General features: G+C 38.2%; 1 protein-coding gene across 1 annotated transcript in view; it reads left to right on the top strand.

The window, feature by feature from the left end:
• The window catches only part of GPR158 (G protein-coupled receptor 158), a gene marked incomplete at both ends in the record, with an annotated part of 315,612 nt that overhangs the window by 201,935 nt on the left and 89,245 nt on the right, over nt 1-24,432 (top strand). The window contains one exon of the mRNA XM_082619042.1: nt 11,933-12,001. Within this exon, the coding sequence (XP_082475168.1) occupies nt 11,933-12,001 (69 nt within the window). The remainder of the gene's footprint in view (nt 1-11,932; nt 12,002-24,432) is intronic.

The raw sequence follows: 24,432 nt of genomic DNA, 5'->3' as shown, positions 1-24,432 counted from the left end.
TTGTTGTACAAAATTAACACATAAAGAAAGATATAAAAGCAGTAATGAAAGGTATGTTTCGTCTCACTTCTACTTCTCTTCCCAGAAAATATGTACCATCCATCAAGAGTTTGATCCCTGGGCCTCCCTGGTGGCGCAGTGGTTGAGAGTCCGCCTGCCGATGCAGGGGATGCGGGTTCGTGCCCCGGTCTGGGAGGATCCCATATGCCGCGGAGCGGCTGGGCCCGTGAGCCATGGCCGCTGGGCCTGTGCGTCCGGAGCCTGTGCTCCGCAACGGGAGAGGCCACAACAGTGAGAGGCCCGCATACCGCAAAAAGAAAAAAAAAAAAAAAAGAGTTTGATCCCTGCATGTACACTCATACCATGCCTTTCACTAACATAGCTTTTCTATTTAAAAATTATTTCTAAAAAGTCCCTGGAACTCTTTCTCTGCCTGTACATATGTATCTTTTTCATTTTTTAAATAGCTTCATAATAGCATGGCATGTCGGTGAACCATAATTTGTATATTCTCTGTTACTGATGGATATTCCAATTGTTCCAACTTTTTAACTAGGTATTATACCAATAGTTCTTTGGTAAACATTCTTGTGCGTATATTTTTGTGCAAACATGCAAGTAATCCTTAAGGATAAACCCCCTAGTTGTGGAGTTGTTGGTATAATCAAGTATAGACACTTAAAATTTTGATAGATACTTCAAAACTGCTTAATCAAAGGCTTCATCATTTTATATTTCTATCGGCATGAAAGTGCCCATTTTCTAGCATTCTAACCAGTAATTGATATTATCATTGTTTTTAACTTTTTGAATCTGATGGATTAAAAATGATATATTTTAGGGCCTCCCTGGTGGCGCAGTGGTTGAGAGTCCGCCTGCCGATGCAGGGGATACGGGTTCGTGCCCCGGTCTGGGAGGATCCCATATGCCGCGGAGCGGCTGGGCCCGTGAGCCATGGCCGCTGAGCCTGCGCGTCCGGAGCCTGTGCTCCGCAACGGGAGAGGCCACAACAGTGAGAGGCCCGCGTACAGCAAAAAAAAAAAAAAAAAAAAAAAAAAGATATATTTTAAATTTACATTTCCCAGTTACTTGTGAGAGTGAGTACCTTTTTCTCATTTTTATTTCAATTTGTATTTCTGCTTTGAATTTCCTGTTCACAACAGGGCTGTGATTTTCCATTTCACATGTGTCTTTATATTTCAGTGGAGGTTAGTAAAGGTTGCTTCAGGAGCTGCTATCCATTGCTATTTTAAATGACAGCTTTAAAATTTGGATTTTGCAAGTGATAGGGGCAAGGTTGAGTGATACCATTATATAATGTCAGTTTTGTCAATTTCCCTGGGCAAGTTTTTTAGCCTCTTTAAACCTCGGCCTCCTCATTTATAAAGTGGGGATAATAATAGTACCTACTATTTGTCATGAGGGTTAAATGTTTTTGTGAGGATTAATTAATGTAAAGTGCGTAGGATAATGGCTGGCACAGAAATTCGATTGTCATCATTTGTTACATAATGTTGTCACTGTTGTTACTTATTACCACTTTTATTATCAACATTTTGTTAAAGTCAGAGGTGTCTTTGGGAAAAATGCCACTGAATGAGCAAATTAGCAATACTAGGTACAATTTCAGGTCTCTCTTTTACCCAGTACAGTGGTTGTGGATTTACTCCCTTTCCCCAGAGTTGGCTTTTTCATTCCCAGAATTTATGCATTTATACTTCCTTCATGGTCTTAAAGATGTGGTCAAAAAAGAAACAAAGAGAAAACCATAGTAAGTGGATTATATTCATGGGGGCGGAAGGAAGCTGCTCTTCTGGACCTTGAAATCACACCTACACAGCATGTTGTGAAACCTGTCACGTGATGAAAGCTGGATTTCAGAGGCACCTTCCTTATTATACAAACTTCTGCTTCAAAGACAGAAAGAATAAAGGGAAGCAAACCTACTCGCCTAGCTTGCCCTCAACAAAGGCTTAGGGGATTTTCTGAGGCACAGATGTGTGTAGTTATGGTGAGATAGACTGGCTCTTAATGGAATTTAAATGCGCAACTGGGAAGAAAAGACTTTTTTGAAATATGAATTTCTTCTTTAAAAAATCTTCAACAGAAGATGAGGATGATGGGGTCCCTCTTATTCCTAAAAGGAGCCTCTGCATTCCAGTTTCTGACTGAACGTAGATACCTTGGTTTGCTTCCCTATAGGAACAGTCTCTGAGGAAACGGTCATAGACAGCGAGGTTTGGGGGCACCAGGAGGCCCACTGTGCTGAGAGCCTTGCTCTTAACTTGCAGAGTTCAAGGTCTTTTTGCCTTTAGGTTTTAAGTGTTGGCCATCTACTTTGTCTTCCAAATCCTACCTGGAGGAGCAACCATTAAACTACTATTAATCACTAACACCCTAATTGGCATTTATTGTATCCCTTTTATTTAAAGAAGGTGGGTAAGATTAAGGCCCAGAAGAAATTAGAAGTTGGGGATTAGGAGAAATAAGGGAATTCCTTTGAAATGTATGCCTAACTTGAAGAGGGCAGGCCTGGATGAGATGACAGAATTGATTGAAGTGATGGAGATGAAGACAAGAGTGAATACAGAGGCAGGTGTCTGAGGAAGCTGAGAGGACAATGACCCCACCCATGCCTGAGTCCGCTCTGCCTGCCCCCATTTCACCGCCTGGTCCAAGAATTGATCCTACATTGACGGTTTCTTCTATTTCCCTCCTCTCTCCTTCTCCCTCCTACCTCCTCTTCTTAAGATTTTGACCATTTAACTTACCCTCTAAGTTGAAGAGGAGCCCATGGATTAAAAGTGAAGGATTTTCTCTCCACTTGAGTGTGCATCAGCATGCATTACCTTCTCACTCATTTACTCAGGGAAACAGTTGGTCAACAAAATTTGGAGGGGGTTCTGGAAAATACCAAAAGTAAAACCGGGAATATTTCATAAAATCCACTTTTATTTCTAACCTATAGATGTAGATTTTAGATAGTTTGACTACAAAATAGGCAATTGATTACCATTAACCAGGATGGGAAACATGAAGAGAAAAGCAGATTGCAAAATGGAAAAATTTAGTTTTTGAAATCTTGAGTTTGAGGTGCCTATGGGTTATTCAGGTAGAACTGTTTTATAGCCAACTGAAAATATGGCTCTGGAGCTCCAGAAAGAGGCTTAGGCTGAAGATACAGATTTGGAGTCGTTATTTTAAAAAGCTTCAAATATTGATTATTTATAGAAAACTGCTTTAGTAATAGTTCATCTTTTAATGAGGTTAAACACAATTGCTTTTTAAAAAATCTATTACATTGTAAAACTTTTTTCTAAATTTTGGTTTTATAACATTGTTTTAACTTTTCAGTGATTCTCTACTGTCAAATTTCTGCTTGTACTTAATTATTTCTCTTGTATCTTTTTGATTTGATAGTCTAATTCAAATGCATTTGTATAATATATTTTAGAGCAAAGAATAACTAAGTAGGATCCAACAAAGAGAAGAGAGAAGACTAATTAAAATAACCCTCAGTTAGTGTGACCTTTTTGTATTCTATATTAAAGGGTTAGCATCTATTTCTAATTAAAACATGAATTTATTATTTGAAAATCTTTCCTGAACCATGTTCATAATATAAAATATAAAACTTTAAAATATCAAGATAATTATTAATTGCAAATATGTTATGACTTGCTAATAAACATTAAGACTAACTGAAGTAGCAGAATTTAGTGAAACAAATGGTTAGAATTGACAATCACAATGTAAACAGGATGTTAATTAATATGACTCCCATTTTTTCCACTTTGTCTTTTACTAAACAAGTTTAAGAGTGATACAGTCCATGTGAACTGAATTTCATAATACCCATTTAACAGATCTTCTTAATGCACCCAAGTTTGACAAAAATCAGAATCCAATTTACTCCATCTAATCTAGAAATATTTATACTATTTTAGAGATAGAGTTTCGAATTCCTATTTCTATCATCTTTGCATCTAAGTAGCAGTCATTTTCCCACAACCCTTTATAATCTGCCTTTGTTTTTGCCTGTCAGATATAATACTGCTATTTTAAATTTCTGAACCGCTTACTCTTCTTGCAAGTAGGGGGCATCTCTTACTCCACATTAAATCATCTATTTGTTTATCTACCAAAATGCTCATCATATTTCTTTGTACATTTGTAAATGTCTTATCCGAATGGAACTTTTTGTTAGACCATCTCCAAATATCAAACACAGTATGAAATATCTCTTCATTTTACACTCTGTCTAGTCATTCCATGCACTTCCAAACATGCTAGAAGATAAACAATGTGTTAAAGACAAGCTTAACAGTTCTAAGCAATTCTGTTTCTGTTCTCATATTTTTTTCCCCCATTTAAGAAGCCTGAGGAGAGTTGATGTTGTCCAGCTAACATCTAATGGGCCCTATTGCCTGTGTGTGAGCAGTAGTATTTTAAAGTAGTCACCTTATAGATCACAGTGTTCAACATACCAAATTAAAAAAAAATTCTGAGATTAGAAAGCTCAAATGATGAAGAAAGATTGCTTAGATTTGTTGCCACTTAGCAATCAGGTGAAACTGAGCAAAAAATGTCATCTCTTGAATTTCTCTGGGTATAAAATATACTTAAGTTTAAAAAAATGATTGGTGTCAGACTAGATGATATTTGAGTTTGCCTCAGTATAACTAAGATTGATTTTTGAAAAAGTAAAGTGTTTTGTCTCATTAATATCAAGTTTTAAAGTACTTAATACTTTATGTTTTAATTATTATCATTCCATTCCATTTTCATGAGGGGGAATTTGTTTTTTCAGTGATCTACTTTTTATTTGAAAATATATCCATTACTCAATAGCTTTTAATCAATAATAGAAGACTAAGCAAATGACATATTTTGTTTCAATAATTTTGTGCCACTTTACTTAAGTAATCCTTCTCAAGGCAAGATTCTTTTTGTAATATTTTGGTCTGTACCATTCACTTCGGTGTGCTTTTTTGACACTTGAGAGAATTCATCTCCATTTTGTGAAGTATGAATTACTCTATTTATTAGTATTGGAAAAAGGGAATAGGATGTTGCAAATAGATTATAGAGAAGTAGCAGCTATTTTTGCGAAGAAGCTGTGGGAAAAATGAGGACAAATCAGGACATAATCGTCTGCATTTTGGGAATGCATTCCAATGGCATCTTGCTGGGGAGGCTGAGTGTGGGGATGCCAAAGTCTAATAGGAAGTGCTTTGGCATTTAAGTTGCTTTGGTCATAAGCACAGACGGGTGACCCTGGCTGAGTAAAGGTGATCCAAAATGTTCCTTCTCATACAGCCTAGTTATTCTGCATCTCTGCAACGGCAGTGAGAGTCAACCACTTTGCGTTATAAAATCAGGCACTGAACTCCTAAAAGATGAGACACTTCTAGGTGTCCACATCATCTGAAACAAAGCAAAGGGGGAACAAGGCAAGCATCTCACTAAATCCTGCAAAGCAACCAGGAGACGTTTCCGCCCAGCAATGCATGGTGAACCATAACTAACAATGCATGACTGGTTGTTTTTTATTTCACATATATAAAATATCATTGACTTTTTTCTTAGTGTGCTGTACTGTTTTAAAGAATATGAAACTATGTATACGTTACTCTGAATTTTATTTTTGGATAAACTTATTTTTCTAAAAGGTCTTAAACAACACCATTGCAAATTACCATATCATACAAAAATGAGCTTTCTTATGAAGTTTTAGAAATATAAAAGGATTCCTAATTAAGGCCATGGGACAATTTGTTTTAATGTTTCACATAAAACTGTCAGGAATTTTAAATCGCCTAGCAACTTTTTTTATTATTAATTAATTAATCATTTTATTTTATTTATTTTTGGCTGAGTTGGGTCTTTGTTGCCGCGCGCGGGCTTTCTCTAGTTATGGCTTGTGGCGGCTGCTCTTTGTTGCGGTGCGCGGGCTTCTCATTGCGGTGGCTTCTCGTGCTGCAGAGCACGGGCTCTAGGCACACGGGCTTCAGTAGCTGTGGCGCACGGGCTTTGTTGCTCTGCGGCATGTGGGATTTTCCCGGACCAGGGCTTGAACCTGTGTCCTCTGCATTGGCAGGTGGATTCTTAACCACTGCACCACCAGGGAAGCCCTAAATTGACTAGCAACTTTAAAAACTAATATCTGAACCAAATTCCTTAGTTGTAGTTTATTTTTAAATACTCTAATAATGCTACATATTTTTTTATTGTAGTATTACATTCAGTTCTGTTCCTTTGGGTAAGAAGGTGACTGAGGGACAGATTGGATGTACAGAGGAAATCGTCCTGACTTGGGACCAGCAGCGGTGGATGATGGGACCTTGTTCTGTTACTCGTTGGCTGAGTGAGCTTAGATATGTTGACACCACCTCATCTATCTGCCCATGAAAGATTATCCATGTCGATTGACTGAGAGCCTGCTCTGTGCCGGGCAGCATGATTACTAATCTTTACAGCAGTACTTCATGGTGGGCATTATTACACCCATTTTATAAATGAAGAAAGTGAAGCTCAGAAGGTCAAGCAGCTTGCCCAGGGTCACACTACTAGTGAGCCGCCAATGCTGAGATTCTGAACTGTCTGCAAACAAAGCCCATGTGTTCATTCCACAAATTTATAATTCTCTGAGTTATTTATACTTCACTTTGGGAATCTCTATCCTGACCATATTCTGCTTTTTTATACCTTTTTTACTCCTGAGAATTCTTCTGAAAACCTGTTATTGATTTTTAACTAACCACATTTTGAGCAATTGTTCCTTGACACATTTTTCTAAATCTGACTGGTTTTTCAGTGTTTCATCACAGATCTTCTCAAGACAAACTGATTTCATGTAGTCTGTCAAACTGGATGAGTCTGTTCTCATCCCTTTATATAATTGTAAATAAAATTATTGAAAATAGTATCCTCTTACCTCTCAGTGTCAGGATTCTTTTCAGGATATCTTGCCTCCAATATACTGTTGTGTAATTATTTCATCAGGTGGTTGTCAGGTTTCATTTGTAATCTCTCTGTCCATGGTTTTCTCTACAGAAATAGAAGAATTAAAAGAAAAAGTGCAGCTCATGAGAATGTTCTGCCAGAGTGGCAAATTCTTTTTGTAAATGATGTAGAGTTACAGAGTCCTGGTTTATCATCCAAACCTATGCTAGTTCATTCTTTTCAGAATCTAATTCTCTTGCTTTCTTATATTTTCATCGTACATGCTAAGATCCAGCTGTATAAAAACGTCTTCAGGCTTAGAGGTTCCTTTTGTAGTAGAAAGAAACTTTAATTGCTGCAAGGCTGAAGATATCAGCTGTGTTCAAAAATAGCTACACTGTTTTAGCAAGATATACATTAATTTCCCCAGTGGTGAAAAATGTTTAAAAAATATAAATGAAGTAGTTAGTCCCTATAGGATCAAGGAAATAATGACAAACTATTTTAATTACTTTTAGAATTTCAGACTTTAGCATTCTTATCGTCTTATTACTTCCAGTAAGTTAGCTTCCTCTGGGTGCTTACATCCTAGACAAATCCTAGGCAAATTCTGTGACAAGCTGTGCTGCATATTATGCCTCTGTACTTTACATCTGGAGATTATGGAATTTAGATACTGACTTTGACATAATTTTATAAAATTGGTGTAGTAAGATTAGCCCTTCTTTTTTTGTCTCCAGGTTTGATATCTGGCTGCTGTAAATCCTCGTCAGTCAGTTCTGAAATTTAAGAACTGGGGAAAGTGGGATGGGGTGGAGTAAGGTAGAATCTACTCTCCTCTTTTGTAAACTCTGGAATGATATTTATTAGGCTGTGTGGAGTCTAAGCCAGAGAATTAGGGTCAGTAGCTCCCCCAGGTTTATATTCACCTATAAGTGTCGTACATACATTGTTGGATCATTTTATGCATGTTGTCAGTACTGAATAAAATTTATTAAGTAGATATTAGTTAGGAAGGGCTTTGTTTAGAATTCTTTGCATATTGTGATACCTAATGGTGGAACTTTCTAATAGTTGAGTTGACACATCTTAGATGATTTTTCTTTAATTTTATTTATTTAATTATTAAAATGTATGTTACACAGCAGTATATGACTACATCTCCAAAGAAAGTAAAGTATTTCCAGATAAGTTGATCTATCCTCAAATCTACTTCTCCAGGAAATAAAATACATTGTTATCAGTTTGGTATATATCTTCCAGACCTGGATTTTACACACACACACACACACACACACACACACACACACACACACACACACACACACAGAAAACATATGGTGTTGCTTTGTATGTATGTGTTTTATATAAATAGTACCATACTTTGTATTGTTGATCATTTTTCAAGAAAGTCTTTCAAGCGTTTTCCAGTTAGCAGCTCTGGTTAAAAAGAGTTCCAGGGGCTTCCCTGGTGGCGCAGTGGTTGAGAGTCCGCCTGCCGATGCAGGGGACACAGGTTCGTGCCCCGGTCTGGGAGGATCCCACATGCCGCGGAGCGGCTGGGCCCGTGAGCCATGGCCGCTGGGCCTGCGCGTCCGGAGCCTGTGCTCCGCAGGGGGAGAGGCCACAGCAGTGAGAGGCCCGCCTACCGGAAAAAAAAAAAAAAAAAAAAAAAAAAAAAGAGTTCCATACTACCATTTCTATCTCAGGCAAAATTGTGAAGGGGATGAAATTTTTTTCTTGGCCTCTATTATTTTGTGCATTATCTTTTTCATCCATCTTTGTTTTTCAGTCCCTCCTCTCTCCTTTCTCATCCTATCACTTAGACCTTAAGGAAAGGATTCCTATCCTTCACTTTGAACGTAAGTCAGTGTGTTACTTACAACACGTATATTAATTGTTAGCACCAAGTACAAAATAGAACGCTTTGTTCCAGTTAAAAGAACTTCCAATACCAGTAAGACAGTGTGGAAATGTTTAGGGAGCATGAGATTTCTTCTTTGTCCCTGAAGTCCCACCTATTAGGTACCTGCTCATTCTGTGAGGCCATGAGCCAACTCAGCCCAAGCATATTTTGAGAGAAAAAGCACAGATTTTGAACAGGGCTTACATTTGATTATGGAACCATGTGTCGGAGTTCCAGTTTATAATTTGAAATCCTGGGGCTCCTCTACTCAACCAGGAGGAAGGCAATGAGGTATGAAGAGCTCAGCATGTCCAAATGAAAAGGAGACACATTATTTGCTCTGAGAATATGTAACAGCATGCACCACTGCAACTATTTTTATGTGGTAGTGATGGTTGTAACATAGCTAAGAGCCCAGTGGCCCTAAACAAAGAACTTCTGTGTTCCCTACCACCAGGCTTTTGCTCCTCTGGGGTCATTTTGGACCCCAAACTTTAAAAAAAATGTTCACAGCTACTTACATATACCTCTGTGGTTTTCAAATTCATGATCCTGCTGCTGTTTTCTACCTTAAGGAATGCATGCCTACTTATTACCTATCAGGCAAGATGCCAGCCATTTTTATATACTTTATATTTTATCAAAGATGTCAGGTTTAATAAGGCAAAGATGAGGATACCCATTTTACAGGTGAGGCCATTGAAGTTCAAGGTCACCTGACTAAAGTGGTTGTTTCATAATTCAAACTGAGATGACGTTAACTGCAAAGTCTGTGTTTTCCATTAAGTCTTGCAGCTTCTTTTTATATCCCTTGTTTTCAAACAATATTGCATAGACTTTTTTTTTATAGGCAGTCTTGCATTATATTTTAGACTCACTCTAAGTTAGTGTCATTTTGGAGAAAGTTTAAAAAGTAAACTATGGAGTATTCATAATTAGGTATGAATGTAATTTGCCGTGTTGGAAATTCTGCCAGCCAAAACCCATTTAAAGTCTTGCTGATAGAAGTTTTCTTTTCACTAAGAGCATCTGCTAGCTAAAATAATGACCAAAAGGGAGAAGCCACTCGAATAATCAAGTCTGTTCACTGACTAAACTTGTTTCTCTGTTCCCAAATTCTTAGATTAATGAAGACGCTGAGTTGTTTTGAGGGATTACACAAAGTATTCCTCTGTGTCTAGCAATGTCCTCCCAGTGTTTTCAAGAGGAATTAGAATTTTCTTTCCCTGGCTGTCCGGTTATCTGACACTTTTTTTGTTTTTAATGTAATGGACTTGTGGTTTAGCATTTCACTGTCTTTTTGTGGTTGCAAAATTAATTGAACTACTTAAAAGTATTTCCCTGTTAAGATATCATATTTACACCAGGTGTAATTTGTGTTTACATTTTACGTTGCATTGAGTGAAAACACTGGTGTTCTAGAACAACCTGTTTTTGTGTTTGTATTCTTAACCGATATGTTTACTCTATATTGATATTTGAACTCATCAAAGCAAAATTTATTATTCTAAATAAGATTGATAGTTTGGTCTTTCATTTCTTGTCACAGCTCTAAGCATTTTGCTTTGGGAAGAGAATACTGTTTTGAGTCTAACAAAATATCTTAAGATTATTGAATATATTTATGCTTAGCAAACTTTAAATAATCAGGAAGCTTATTTAAAAATCAACTTATTCTTTTGAATTTTGAGTTAATAATTTAGGCATTTCATAAAGTGAGATACCTCTGTTTTAAATGTGATTTATGTTATTTAAATAGTGAAGCTCTGTTAATGAGTTTTGGGAACGATGTTTTGACATGGTGCAAGATGTACCACTGAGATGCTAAAACCTTGTACATATTTTTGTTTTATCCACTGAAACCATTGCTCAGGTATTTGTGAAATGGCTTAGGGATAGCATTCAAAAATGCATTTGTGGAAGTCTCACCTCACACTAGTCAGAATGGCCATCATCAGAAAGTCTACAAGGAACAAATGCTGGAGAGGGTGTGGAGAAAAGGGAATGTTCCTACGCTGTTGGTGGGAATATAAATTGATGCAGCCACTATGGAAAACAGTATCGAGGTTCCTTAAACTAAAAATAGAGCTACCACATGGTCCAGCAATCCCACTCCTGGGCATGTATCCAGAAAAGAAACTAATTCAAAAAGATATATGCACCCCAGTGTTTATAGGAGCACTATTTACAATAGCCAAGACATGGAAACAACCCAAGTGCCCATCAACAGACAATTGGTTTAAGAAGATGTAGTATATATAAAATGGAATATTACTCAACCATTAAAAAGAATGAAATGTTGCCATTTGCAGCAACATGGATGGACCTAGAGAATATCATACTAAGTGGTGTAAGTCATAGAAAGACAAATATATGATATTACTTATATGTGGAATCTAAAAAATAATACAAATGAGTCTATATACAAAACAAACTCACAGATAGAAAACAAACTTACGGTTACCAAAGGGGGAAAGGGAGGAGGGGGAGAGATAAGTTAGGAGCATGGAGTTAACAGGTACATACTACTATACATAAAATAGATAAGCAACAATGATTTACTGTGTAACACAGGGAACTATAGTTACTATCTTGTAATAACCTGTAATGGAAAATCTGAAAATATATGTAAGTGAATCACTTTGCTGTACACTTGAAACTAACAATATTGTAAATCACCTATACTTCAATTAAAAAATCAAATTAAAAGAATATCCTTTTTGAAAAAAAAAAGAAATGCATTTGTGGCTGATGTTTCAGCAATACAGGCAAGACTTTCTGTGTCTGTGAATTTCTTAGATTGGAAGGATCTTCTGAATAGTGTTCTCAGTTCAGTGATTCAAATTTTAGACAACAAAATTCCGTGAAGCCACTGGCAATATCATTAAGTCTACCACCTTTATAGTCAGTCTTATTGCATGTTTCAGTTAAGTCCACCGGTCTGAAATATAAGCCAATTTCTGGTTATTTCCCCCCCACCAAAGAATGTTGTTCTGCTTGAGGCATTGTCACAAGAGCTTAAATTCTTCCATGCCTAGAAATGTCAATTTACATTGACATTTTTATTTTTGTTGTTTTTAGAGCATCAGGGCATCGGGCCTTATCCTGTTGGAAACAATCCTTTTTGGGTCTCTGCTTCTCTACTTTCCGGTAAGTAACATATTTTTATAATTGCATTTTAAAAATAGCCATTTTATTTTGCTATATACGTGTACTATATTATATATACTATATACTATATGTATATATGCTTATATATATTTCTATATCTTTATGCAAGTTTGTATACCTATATCTATATTGTATACAATGTAGGTGTAGATATATGGTAGATATATAAACAAGGGCTTTACAGATATTTAAATCCTGGCTCTTACCTATTGGGTGACCTTAGACAAGTTGATTAGCATTTCTAAACTAACCTTGGTTTCCTCTCGTAAAATGGAGCTAATTATTCTTTTCTTCCCAAATTTGTGAGAAGTGTTAACTGCTTAAGTGAGCTCACATATGGAAGCCATGCTGTGTCTCTAACCAAGTCTGGGGAATAAAATATCACTTGACCAAGATCTGAAAGATGAATAGATGTTAGAGGAGGAAAAGGTAGGCCTTCCAGGGCACCAAATTCTTTTTGGGTTTCCCCTTACCTCACTAACTGCTCCATTTCAGCCTTCTTTGCTGATTCTTAATCTTCTTTCCCATTTTTTACTACTTGAGTATCTCAGGAATAGTCCTTGTAGCTTTTCTCGGTCTACATTCTCCCTTGGGATCTCGTCTAGCCTCAGAAGCTTTAAATGTTGTTGAATTGACAATGACTCCTAAGTTTATTATCTCCCACCTAGACTTTTCCCCCAAGCTCCAAACTCACTTTCAACTGCTTACCTGACAGCTTCATTGGAAGGTCCAGTAGAATTCCCTGTCATGTTCCTAACTGAGATACTGACCTCCCAAAGTCAGCCCGTCTCTCTATCTCCATTGACGGCAACTGTATCCTTCTGGTTACTCAGGCCCAACACCTGGGAGTCATCCTTAACAACTCTCTTTCTCTCACATCCATCAGAAAACCATTCAAAACATAGCAAAGATCCAGCCACTCCCCACCAGTTCACTGTTACTGCCCTGCCCTAAACCACAGTCACTATCTTCTGAGCTATTGCCACATCTCTTCTTCCATGCTTACCCCCTACGATCTGTCTATCTTCAAAATATCAACCAGTTTGAATGCCAAAGTTAGACCATGGCATTCCTCTCCTCAAAACTCTGAAAGGGTTTCTCATTTTACTTACAGTAAAAGCCAAAGTCCTTAGGATGGCCTTCAAGGCCCGACATGATTTGGATCCTGCCCCTGCATTACTTCATTTTCTGTTCATCTTTCCTGACTCACTGTTTACAAGCGTTCTTAATCTATGCGGGTTTTCTACTTCTCGAATTACATTTTATATTTCTCCTTAAGATAGAAATGTATTTAGGTATAATCATTTTTCTTTTTCTGTTTTTTTTTTTGCTGTACGTGGGCCTCTCACTGTTGTGGCCTCTCCCGTTGCGGAGCACAGGCTCCGGCTGCGCAGGCTCAGCAGCCATGGCTCGTGGGCCCAGCCACTCCGCGGCATGTGGGATCTTCCCGGACCGGGGCACGAACCCGTGTCCCCTGCATCGGCAGGCGGACTCTCAACCACTGCGCCACCAGGGAAGCCCTCATTTTTATTTTTCCATACAATTATCCATATTACTTAAGTTTTCTAATTTACTAGCATAGAGTTATACACAGTAATTAATAATAGAAGCAATATAATAATACAAAGACTGTTTATCATGCCTGGTACTGTTCCTGTATAAATGGCATGTTGTACATTGTAACATTTAATCTTCCTGGTTGACCTACCAGGCAGGTATTTAACCAAAGTCATAGAATCACCCAGTTACAAAGTGAAAGCCTGAAATGACTTCAGTAATCTGAGTAATAATCTTAATCATCTGAATATCTTTTCTTGCTGTGCCATCATCTTTTTTGTGAACCTCTGCTATTTTAAAATATATTTTCTACCCAGTAGCCAGAGGGGTATTTTAAAATATCAAATATAACCTCTCACCACTTCTATAGCTTCTCAGTGTTCTTAGAATAAAGATCAAAACCCTGACATGGTTTATGATGTAAGTGTGGTCCTTACCCCACCCCTTCCCCCCAGCCTCATCCAATACTACTTTTCTCCTCACTTTCTGCATCTACCTACCCTGACCTTCTTTCAGTTTTTAAATGAAACAGGATCTCTCTCATGGTAGGTATAATAATGGCTCCCCAGAGATGTCCACAGTCCTAATTCCTGGAACCTGTGAATATGTTACCTTATATGGAAAAGGGAACTTGGCAGATGTGATTAAATTAAGGACTTCAAAATAAAGAGATTATTCTGGATTATCTGAATGGCCCAAGTTTCCTAAGTGAAAAAGAGAAACAGAAAAGAGAGAGTCAAAGAGACAACACCATGAAAAATATTGGACTGGCTACTGCTGGCTTTGAAGGTGGAGGAGGGGGCCACAAGCCAAGGAATGCAGGCGCCTCTAGGAGCTGGAAATGGCGAGGGAACAGACTCTCCCCTTGATTTTAGTTCCATAAGACCCATCTTGGGCTTCTTACTTCCAGAACTGTAAGATAATAAAACTGTGCTGTTTTAAGCCACTAAATTTGTGCTATATTACAGCAGCAACAGGAAACTAATGTGCCTCTTCTCATAGGACCTCTTTGCATGCTTTTCCTTCAGTTTTGAAGAATCCTCCTCTCTTCTTTCCCCCCATTCCCATCTCACCAATTCTTCTGCCTATTAACAACTAGTCATCCTTTAGATTTCTACTTAAATATCACTTTTTCAGGAAAGCTTTCCTTGACTGCAAACTAAGTCAAATTCCTTATAATAACTTCTCATGGAATCCCTTTCTTAACCACACCTATCTCTAAGTATACATTCAAAAGTGCAATTATTTGGTTAGTGTCACTCTCCCACACAGACTCTAGTTCGTTTCTGTGTGGCTCACTATTGTACCTGCAGCACTTAGCCCAGTACCTGTCACCATAGTTGAAGCACAGTAAATACACAGTGAATGAGTGAATGAGGTTATATTTGGATGCATTTAGAACTGTACCCTAAACTAGTGGCTATTGTCCTATTGAAACAGCCTCCAAAGAATCTGCTTGATTGTGGAAGACCAAGAATGATAGTCCTATTCATACTACTTTATTTAGTGCCTACAGCTAGACATTAAAACACTTTTCAATGTTAGTTTTAGGTGTTAGCAAATTTGGGTTTATTTTTTACTTATTCATATCAAGTGGCCACAATAAGGAGCATGGCCTAAAAGCTATAGAATTTTAAAGCCTCTCAAACAGAAGAAATATTCTAGAAAAGAAGGACGTTTGAAAGAATAGGAAACGTTAGGCTGCTAAATGTTCAAAGCAGTTATTAGAGACCCTTTCCTTGACTGGGATCCAGTCTTGAAAGCCACCTAATGGACGTATACTTGTGATGATATCAATTACAAAGAAAAAGAGGAGAGAGAAATGGAAATTTAAAAAGAATAAAAGACAACACTAATGCTTGACAATTCTATTGTGCCTGGGAGGAAACAAACAGAAAAGAAGACTTACCAAACCAATTCTGTCCAACAGGAGCATTAGGATGCCTCATTGTGTTGACTTGATGTTTAACTAGCTGTCTAGTTCATCTTTCATAACACAAATTCTTTCTGCAACTGCTTGAAATATTAATGTGTAGCTCTCAATCTCATGCCGCATACCTTGGTTTTTAAATAAGTTAGGGTTCATGCTCTGATGGCAGAAAGGGCTAAGTTATTTATTGAAGATTTGGATGTAGCATAAGTTACAGGAGGAGAAAAGACATTAAAAAATTATTGATTGAGTATGGAAAGGGAAGTAATTTTATTTTAGGTGAGAGAATGGAAGACGATGTCTCAGAAATTGATAATAAAATCTTTGGCTGCATAGGGAATGTTTATGCACATGGGTGTATGTGCATAGAGCATTCTTGACAAGAAGAATAACATGGTCATTTGACCAAAGCCTATTGGCTTCCTTAGGTGTTGCAGAGTGAAGTTTATGACTTTGGGCTAGAGTTTTTGCTATAGGGAGGACCTCTATAATAAGTGATAAAGGTGATTAAGTAAACCTAATACAGCCAAATGATCTAATTATTTGATGGTGTAAATGTGACCTATATTTATCTGTTAAATATTAATATCTTATTACTTTCTCTGTTCCTTGCGTGGCCTGTACCAGAATTGCTCATAAAATTTTTACTTGGGTTTGCAGTTTTTTTAAACAGTGTTCTTGAGTAAAGTAGAATTGTTTTTCGGGCTGAGTAACTCCATGGAAGGACGCTTTGAGGAGATTCACGGTTATACAGTGAGCCTTTTCTTCTTTTTATGCTGCATATTGTTGTACAGATTTGCAAGAATTAAGGTTATTTTTGCCTTTTCTAAGCAATCTTAGACTACAGACGATTTCATAACAATGCTTATATTGGAAAGTCCAAATTAGAGATTATCATCATTGTCTAGATAAGGACAAACCAAAATCTAACTAAATTTAGCATTGTTATAATTGGGTAGCAGAGAGCTGAAGCTTTTAAAACATTTTCTTACAGATTCTCAAAAGAGACTCATGATTTGAAGTCCACACATTTGTGAACAAACGATTAGTCCTCATAATCACCTAAAAAAACTTTCATACAATTTATAAAAGAAAGGAAAAAAGAGCTTTAAAAAAATCAACTAAAGTATATTTTTCTTGCTAAATCACATAAAATGACATATTATGGATTAATAAAACATATTAAGTAATATGGAGTCTAGAAGTTTATTTCTGACTTGACCAAACCACCAGTTTCAGCTAATAAAGTAAAATTTTTCCCTTTAATCTTCATTATCTATTTGATTGATGGATGTGCCTTTCTATACAGCACACCAGTACATGTATAAATATGGTACTTATCTTCAGGTTGTTCCCCCCACCCCAGCCCACCCCAAGTCTTATAAAAAAAAAAAAGCTGCAAAATATTAGTACTGGAAGGACATCAGACATAACTTAGTCTTGATTCATCCTCTGTTTTGCAAATGAAGGAAGAGAGGCTGAGAGAAATTTCAGCTCCTCCAACTTTCCTCGGCGAGGTGATGAGAAAGCCAGGACTAGACTCTAGTCTGTGGTTTCCTGGTCCAGCACTCTCTTCACCCTAGGACAGTACTTCTGATGGAGGGGATGGATGTGAGATGCAGATGGCATTAAACTGCGTCATCAGGGAGGCTCGTGTTCTGCCCGTTCCTCAGTCACCTTTCCTCCTTAGGCCTCCAAGGAAGTAAAAGGCACAGAGGATAAAACGGGACCAATCTGAAATAGCTTTAGGTTTGGCACTAAGGAGTTTGATGTAAAACTCCTGTGAGCTCGGATGGACCGAGCTGTTGAGCCACGTGACGTTTCTGATATTCAATTGTTTTACCTACAAAAATAGATACTTTGTCTTTCAAACTTAATAAACAGTCCCCTTAGACCATGTCAGGTTAGTTTCAGTGCCACAGAACCTCACTCAGTTAAGAGACTGCTTTTTCTATGGTCACCCCAAAGCCTAAAACTAAAACTTGGACTTTTTTACTCCAGTGTAGAGCATGTGCAGCCTCCAGAAGCAGAGAAAACACCGGGAGCATGTTGCTTCCACGCATAGAGCTTAAAGGGCAGGAAATAAAGGAGAGAGAGTTGAAAGTGGGGAGGGAGGGAGGGTGAGAATCAGACCATGAGAATATAGTTGAAGCGGCCAAGTTTTTCATCCGTTATTCTTATTTTTTATTTTGATGCTCAAATTAACCCAGAATTGGCCAGTGAGAGTCCCTTCAAGCTGGCTCCTGCCTTCTTTGGATGTGATTTTGCCATTCTTTGAGCACTTCCCTCCTTTCTAGTGCAACAGAAAGTACTTTCCCTACCCCAGCCCTGGAATCAGCCTTTTCTCCAAGGAGCTCTGGTGCTTTTTAGTGGGAAATGGTAGCAATTCAGTTCTGAGACAGATTCACTTCCATTGTGACAAACGTAGGGCAGAAAGTTCCCAGTTTTACAGCTAGGCCAGTGTTACAACTAGGCCAGTGTTTCTGGAACCTCAGTTACCTAGGAGATTTTGTAAGGAGATTTCTCCTCAACTCTAAGATTCTATCCTTAAGACTTAAGATTCCATCCTTTAAACTGATCTAGACTACATCTTACTCAGTGCCATTTAGATCCATTTGGCTTGGTACCAGAGCAAAAGAGAAAAAGGAAATCGGAAGGCAAGTTACGACTCACGAGCACAGCAACGCTGTCAGAGAAAACAATAACATGGGGATGGCTGTTACATGCCGAGACAGCTCAAAGCGTGTGGGGATAGAAGACTCTTAATCCACAAACAGCTAGAGGATTTCAGGAGTATTGGCCAAAATACTGAAATCAAAAGATGTCAGAGAACCAGACCGCCTCTTCAGGGGACTTGGAAGCATGTGATGCCAAGTCACTTTGTTCTCTTCTCTAGTGTAGTTTAGAGGAGTAGAAGGAATGGATGTAAATGCCCTGGGGTTCTGTGCAGTTCTACTTCTCCCCTCGTTCCTGTGCTCCTCTCCCCTCCCAGCCTCCAGATAGAAGTCTGACCTGATGCGTAGGGGGAATGGTTGTCTACAGGCAAAGGCACGGAGGGTATCCAGTGTGAGTATTCTAGGGTATTTGGTGAAGAGTCTTGGGTCAGCCATGTGTCAGGAAGTAACTAATAATCTTCTTTTAGCTGAAAGACTTTTAATAAACCGAGCCTTAAAGAGTTGAGAATTGGACCCTTATTAGTTTGTCGGTGAAAAACAGCAGTTTTCATCTTTACTAAGTAAGTACCAATTCGACTATATGCCTCTTAAAAATACTTTGTTGTTTTTGTGAAATATAATAATTTGTTATTTACAAACTAGGACAAAATGGAAAAATATAAGGAAAAGGTAAAAGATCAACAAAAAGTTATTATCCAGAAATAATCATTGTATACACTTGATCATTTTAGACATCTGTATATGCACGTATATAAATTGAAATAGAAAATGGATGGATGGTGGAAATTGAGATACAGATAAGATTACTCTGATGTTTTTTTAACAAAATTTTAATTGTAATCTTTATTATTTTAATTAAAAAAACTGAGGTGAAACAAGTTACTACTGATGTTTAGATAAATGAATCTTCACCACAAGGATTATTAATTCTAAAAGATCTTTCTAAAGTTAAATTGGGTTAATTTTTTTTTTCTTAGCTGTATGTTTCACCTTTAGATAGTATCACTTGAATTCAGCTGACAGCTAAGAAAGTGAACTCAGTTTCTTTCGCCCCATCCTCCCACTCTTTGAGTTTTGTTAGTTAATAATTTTTGAATTGTTAATGTTTATAATATGCAATTTTGAAACTATAATTCACATAGTTGTTCAACCTTAGGTCTATATTTAATGTCTTCCACTAATCTTTGTAACCTGACTTCTTCAATCCTCAGTTCTTTATTTTGATTTGTCCCTTGGTTTTCATGCAGGAGTATTGAGTTCTGGAGTTCTTGAGTTCTTACATGCTTGAGAATCTCCACCCATTGTCCTTAAACATGAAGAATAAATTCCCTGTTTATAAAAAATTCAAGACACACTTCCTATTGCTCAGAATTTGTGTCTTTTGTCTGACTATTTCCAGATCTTGAAATAGCCTGATTTCTCCCTCCAATGGATGACTTGATATTTCTGCCTTGATGCCAATAAGTCGTTCTTTAGTCTTGCAATTAAATGATCAAACTAGGAGTTACCTTGACATTTATCATCCTGTTATTTTTTTTTCTTGGATCATGGTGTTTCTTTTCAATATATAGATATAAGGCCACTTTAATTCTTGGGATGGTTTTAAATTATATCTTTAATTTTTTGTTTCTTCTTCAGGAACTTGAATTATGTATACATTGGATTTTCTTTTCCTTCTGTATCTATGTTTCTAGTCATTAGTATATCTTTGTCCTTTTCTATTTTGTTTTGTGTGTTTCCCTCAAGATTCCATGATCTTCACACTATTCTCAATTGTGTTTGTTCTGCTTGAGTTGATTCCAATATTCCTTTAACCTCTCTTAAGTTTTTTTTTTTTTTTTCGTACGCGGGCCTCTCACTGTTGTGGCCTCTCCCGTTGCGGAGCACAGGCTCCGGATGCGCAGGCTCAGCGGCCATGGCTCACGGGCCCAGCCGCTCCGCGGCATATGGGATCCTCCCAGACCGGGGCACGAACCCGTATCCCCTGCATCGGCAGGCGGACTCTCAACCACTGCGCCACCAGGGAGGCCCCTCTCTTAAGTTTTTAATTTAATTTAATTTTCCTTTTTATATCTCCCCCTTCCCTGACATTTTTTGGAGTGATTTTATCTCTTTCTGTTTTTCTTTTCTCTTCTTTGATCTCTATTCTCTTTTTCTTTGAGCTTCTTTATCAGAGGAAATGTTTCCTGTAATTTTTTTGAGGCTATGAGAAAGAATTATTTATTTGAACTTTCATCAGTTTTCTTGGGTAATGTCACTTCTGTTATCCATTCTTCATCTGCCTTTTCCATCCAGTATTTAAACAGAGTCTATGCTGTTTCCTTTCTGATTTTTATTTCTTTTTCATTGGGATAATTCTTTGCTATTGTGGTAAAATATACATAAACTTACCATTTTAATAATTTTTAAATGTACATTTCAGTAACATTAAGTTCATTCACAGTGTTGTACAATCATCACTATCTATTTCTATAACTTTTTCATCATCACAAATTAAAACTGTATCCATTAAATAATAACTTCATATTCCTCCTTTACCCCCAGCCCTTGGTAAACTCTTTTCTACTTTCTGTCTCTATGAATTTGCCTATTCTTGGTGCTTCACGTGAGTAGCATCATAACACTATTTGTCTTTTTGTGCCTGGCTTATTTCACTAAGCATAATGTGTTCAGGGTTCATCCAGGTTATGGCATGTGTCATAATTTCATTTCTTTTTATAGCTGAATAATATTCCACTGTGTGTATATACCACATTTTGTTTACCATTTGTCAGTTGGTGGACATTTGGATTGTTTCTGCTGTTTTGCCATTACACATAAGCTGCTCTGAATATTGGTGTACTAGTATCTGAGTCCCTGCTTTCAGTTTTTTGGGTATAGGAGCAAAATTGCTGGATCCTTTGCTCATTTTCTGTTTACTTTTGAGGAATTGCCAAACCATTTTCCAAAGTGGCTATAGCAATTTACATTCCCACCAGCAATGCACGAATGTTCCAGTTTTTCCACATCAGACTTTTTATTTTCTCTTGTTTATTTATTTATTTATTTTTTGGCGGTACGCGGGCCTCTCACTGTTGTGGCCTCTCCCATTGCGGAGCACAGGCTCCGGACATGCAGGCTCAGCGGCCATGGCTCACGGGCCCAGCCACTCCGCAGCATGTGGGATCTTCCCGGACCGGGGCACGAACCCGTGTCCCCCGCATCAGCAGGCGGACTCTCAACCACTGCGCCACCAGGGAAGCCCTCTCTTGTTTATTTTTAATAGTCATTTTAATGGGTATGAAGTGGTAGCTCATTGCGGTTTTTTTTTGTTTTTTTTGTTTTTGTTTTTTTTTGCGGTATGTGGGCCTCTCATTGTTGTGGCCTCTCCCGTTGCGAAGCACAGGCTCCGGACGCGCAGGCTCAGCAGCCATGGCTCACGGGCCCAGCCGCTCCTCGGCATGTGGGATCTTCCCAGACCGGGGCACGAACCCGTGTCCCCTGCATCGGCAGGCGGACTCTCAACCACTGCGCCACCAGGGAAGCCCGCTCATTGCGGTTTTGATTTGCTGCTTTTCATTTTTGAATGAAGCAGGTTTTTTTCCAGCTATTTTATAAAGAATTAGGTGGAGAGCAGCAGGAGGAAGGTTGAGTGAAGCCGCCTCTTCATTTTGAGATCACACGAAGCCCCATGGTTAGTCTGTATTATAATCTGGGGCTGCACCTTCTTCTTTCACCCCACTTTGGCTCTGGCTCTTTTCCTTGGCTAGTGTGCTGCTTAGGTCCATCAGCGGGGATGGCTTGTCTCCAAATCTCTCTCCCATCTGGGATGATGCTGTGTTTCTACAGGAAAATTACCCAGTTCTCCTTTGGCCCCCTATGCCCTAAGATTCGTTTTCCAGTGAACAGATTGCTTCCTGACTGAGCTCTGGATTAGGAATTTAACAGCTCTACTTGTATTTCTTCATTTTGGTGCAACTTTAACTCTTGGGGCTTCTCTGTTCTCTTTTCTCCCTTAGTGATTCTCATCTATCCTCATAGCTTAATATACTCTCCACATGCCAAAACCAAATAAAGTTATATCTCCAGCCTAAATCTCTTTCCTGAATTCCAGACGTGTATGTGCACCTACCTATTCAACATTTCTACTTGGATGTCTGGTAGACATCACAGACTTAATACATCCAACACTTAATTCCTCATTTCATCACCACCACCAGACCTGTTCTACCAGCATAATGCCCCTTCGAGTTGGTGGCAACTCCATCCTTCCAGTTGCTCAAGACAAAAACCTTGGGTTTATCCTTGACTTCCGTTTATCTCTTGCATCCTGTATCAAGTTCATCATGAAATAATCCTGTTGGTTCTACCCTAAAAGCATATCCAGACCCAACCATTTCATACTGCTTCCACTGTTAGCACCCTGGTCTGAGGCACCATCGTTGAGCATTAAATTATTGCAATGACCTTCTAACTAGCCTCCCAGCTCTCCACTCTTGTCCTCCTGTAGTCTGTTCTCCACACAGCAGCCAGAAATTTCTTTTTAAACCTAAGTCAGCTACTCCTGCTCAGAACCCCACAATGGCTCCCCGTTTCATTCAGCATGAAACTTAAAAACTTAAAAGCCTACATAATCTGCTCACCTATCTCCTCCTCTTCCTCTGGAAGCAGAGTAAGCACTGGGCTCTTCCTTGTTCTCAGACAGGCCAGGCACCCTCCCATCTCACTGACTACACCAGCTATTCCCTTTGCCTGGAACACACTTCTTCCTCTTATCTATGCGACAATTGCCTCACTTCCTTCACAACTTTGCTGAAATATCTTCTCGGTGAAGTTCACCCTGTGGAGACCCTACTTGAAACCGCAGACTGCCTTGTTCCTCAGAGGACTTCTGGTCACTCTCACACTGGTAATATATATATATTTTTTTGCATAGAATTTATCACTTTATATATGTTTTATTATCTTTATTTCTTACATATATATATATATTTTAAATTTTCTGTCTCCCTCCACTAGAATTTAAGTCCACTCCTGTATTTCAGCACCTGGAATAATGCCTGGAGCATAGTGGGTGGTCAACAAATATTTTTTGAATGAATGAATATTTTTCAGACATTCTTTATTGATTAACATATGGAGTACAGCTCTTTCTGTGTATTATTAATGATGGATTTTCATACCTTTTAAAAGTTATTTTTTACATTTTTAGTTATAATCATATTTTTAATTATAAATCTTTCAAGAGCAGGACCATGTCTGTTGCATCTGTTTCCATCACAGCACATTAAAAATGTGTTGAATTTCAATATAATTCTAACTAAAGCCATTACACATATGCACATACATGTATATGAACATATAGCTGTTTACCTCTGTCTTTATCTTTGTGTCTCTCTGCTTCTAGATCGCTGTCTTTATCTCTGATTTCCCTATGGGGAGGTGGAAAGGAATGTAGACCAATAATGAAGAGTCTTTACTTCTTGCTCACAAAGTCTTTCATGACATTGAAAGCCACTCTTTACCTCTTGGACCCCGTACTGTAGTGCACTCCACCTCTCTCACTCTGCCGCAGCAATACTGGCCTCACTGCTCTTCCATGAGCAGGCCTGGCATGCACCCACCCTACAGCCTTGGCATTGGCTGTCTCCTCTTCCTGGAGCACTCTTAACCCACATATCTTTGTGGCGAACTCCTGCATCTTCTTTAAACCTTTGCTTAGATGTCAACTCTTCCATGAAAGGAAGTTAAGGAACTCATTATTTTGGAATAAACAGGAAGAAGTTAAATAAAAAATTATGACATTAAAGTGAGAATAAGCCACCCCAATTGCAGAGAATTTCTAATGGGACCAAATGGAGACAGATTCAGCGATGATGTGGAGGCAGGGATGTCACAATTTGGCAGTAGACTAGGAACATAATAAATTATCCCGAGAATGCCTTCAGAGGAACAGATGAGAGGTGCCGGCTCTGGCAATGACAGAGAATTTGACAGTCAGATGGTTTGAGTTGAAAGATAAGAAATTGTACCTCTGCAGCAATGTCATAGCTAGCCTGTTTTAGCTCTTTAGTAACAAATTATGGAAGGGGTAAAGTATCAGTTCATTTCTAATTCCCTTGCCAGAGATTGTGGATTAATGTCTTTACCCATGGGAAAAACATGGGTAAAAAACAAGGAAACTCTGTCTCTTTTTCAGTGGTTACTATTTCTCACGTGCTTACAGAAATACACTTGAATTTTCCCGTGCAGGCCCAAGACACATAAGT

Source organism: Mesoplodon mirus (genome assembly GCF_964341445.2).
Source record: "Mesoplodon mirus genome assembly, chromosome: 4".
Taxonomy (NCBI): domain Eukaryota; kingdom Metazoa; phylum Chordata; class Mammalia; order Artiodactyla; family Ziphiidae; genus Mesoplodon; species Mesoplodon mirus.
This window is presented reverse-complemented; position numbering and strand designations above follow the sequence as displayed.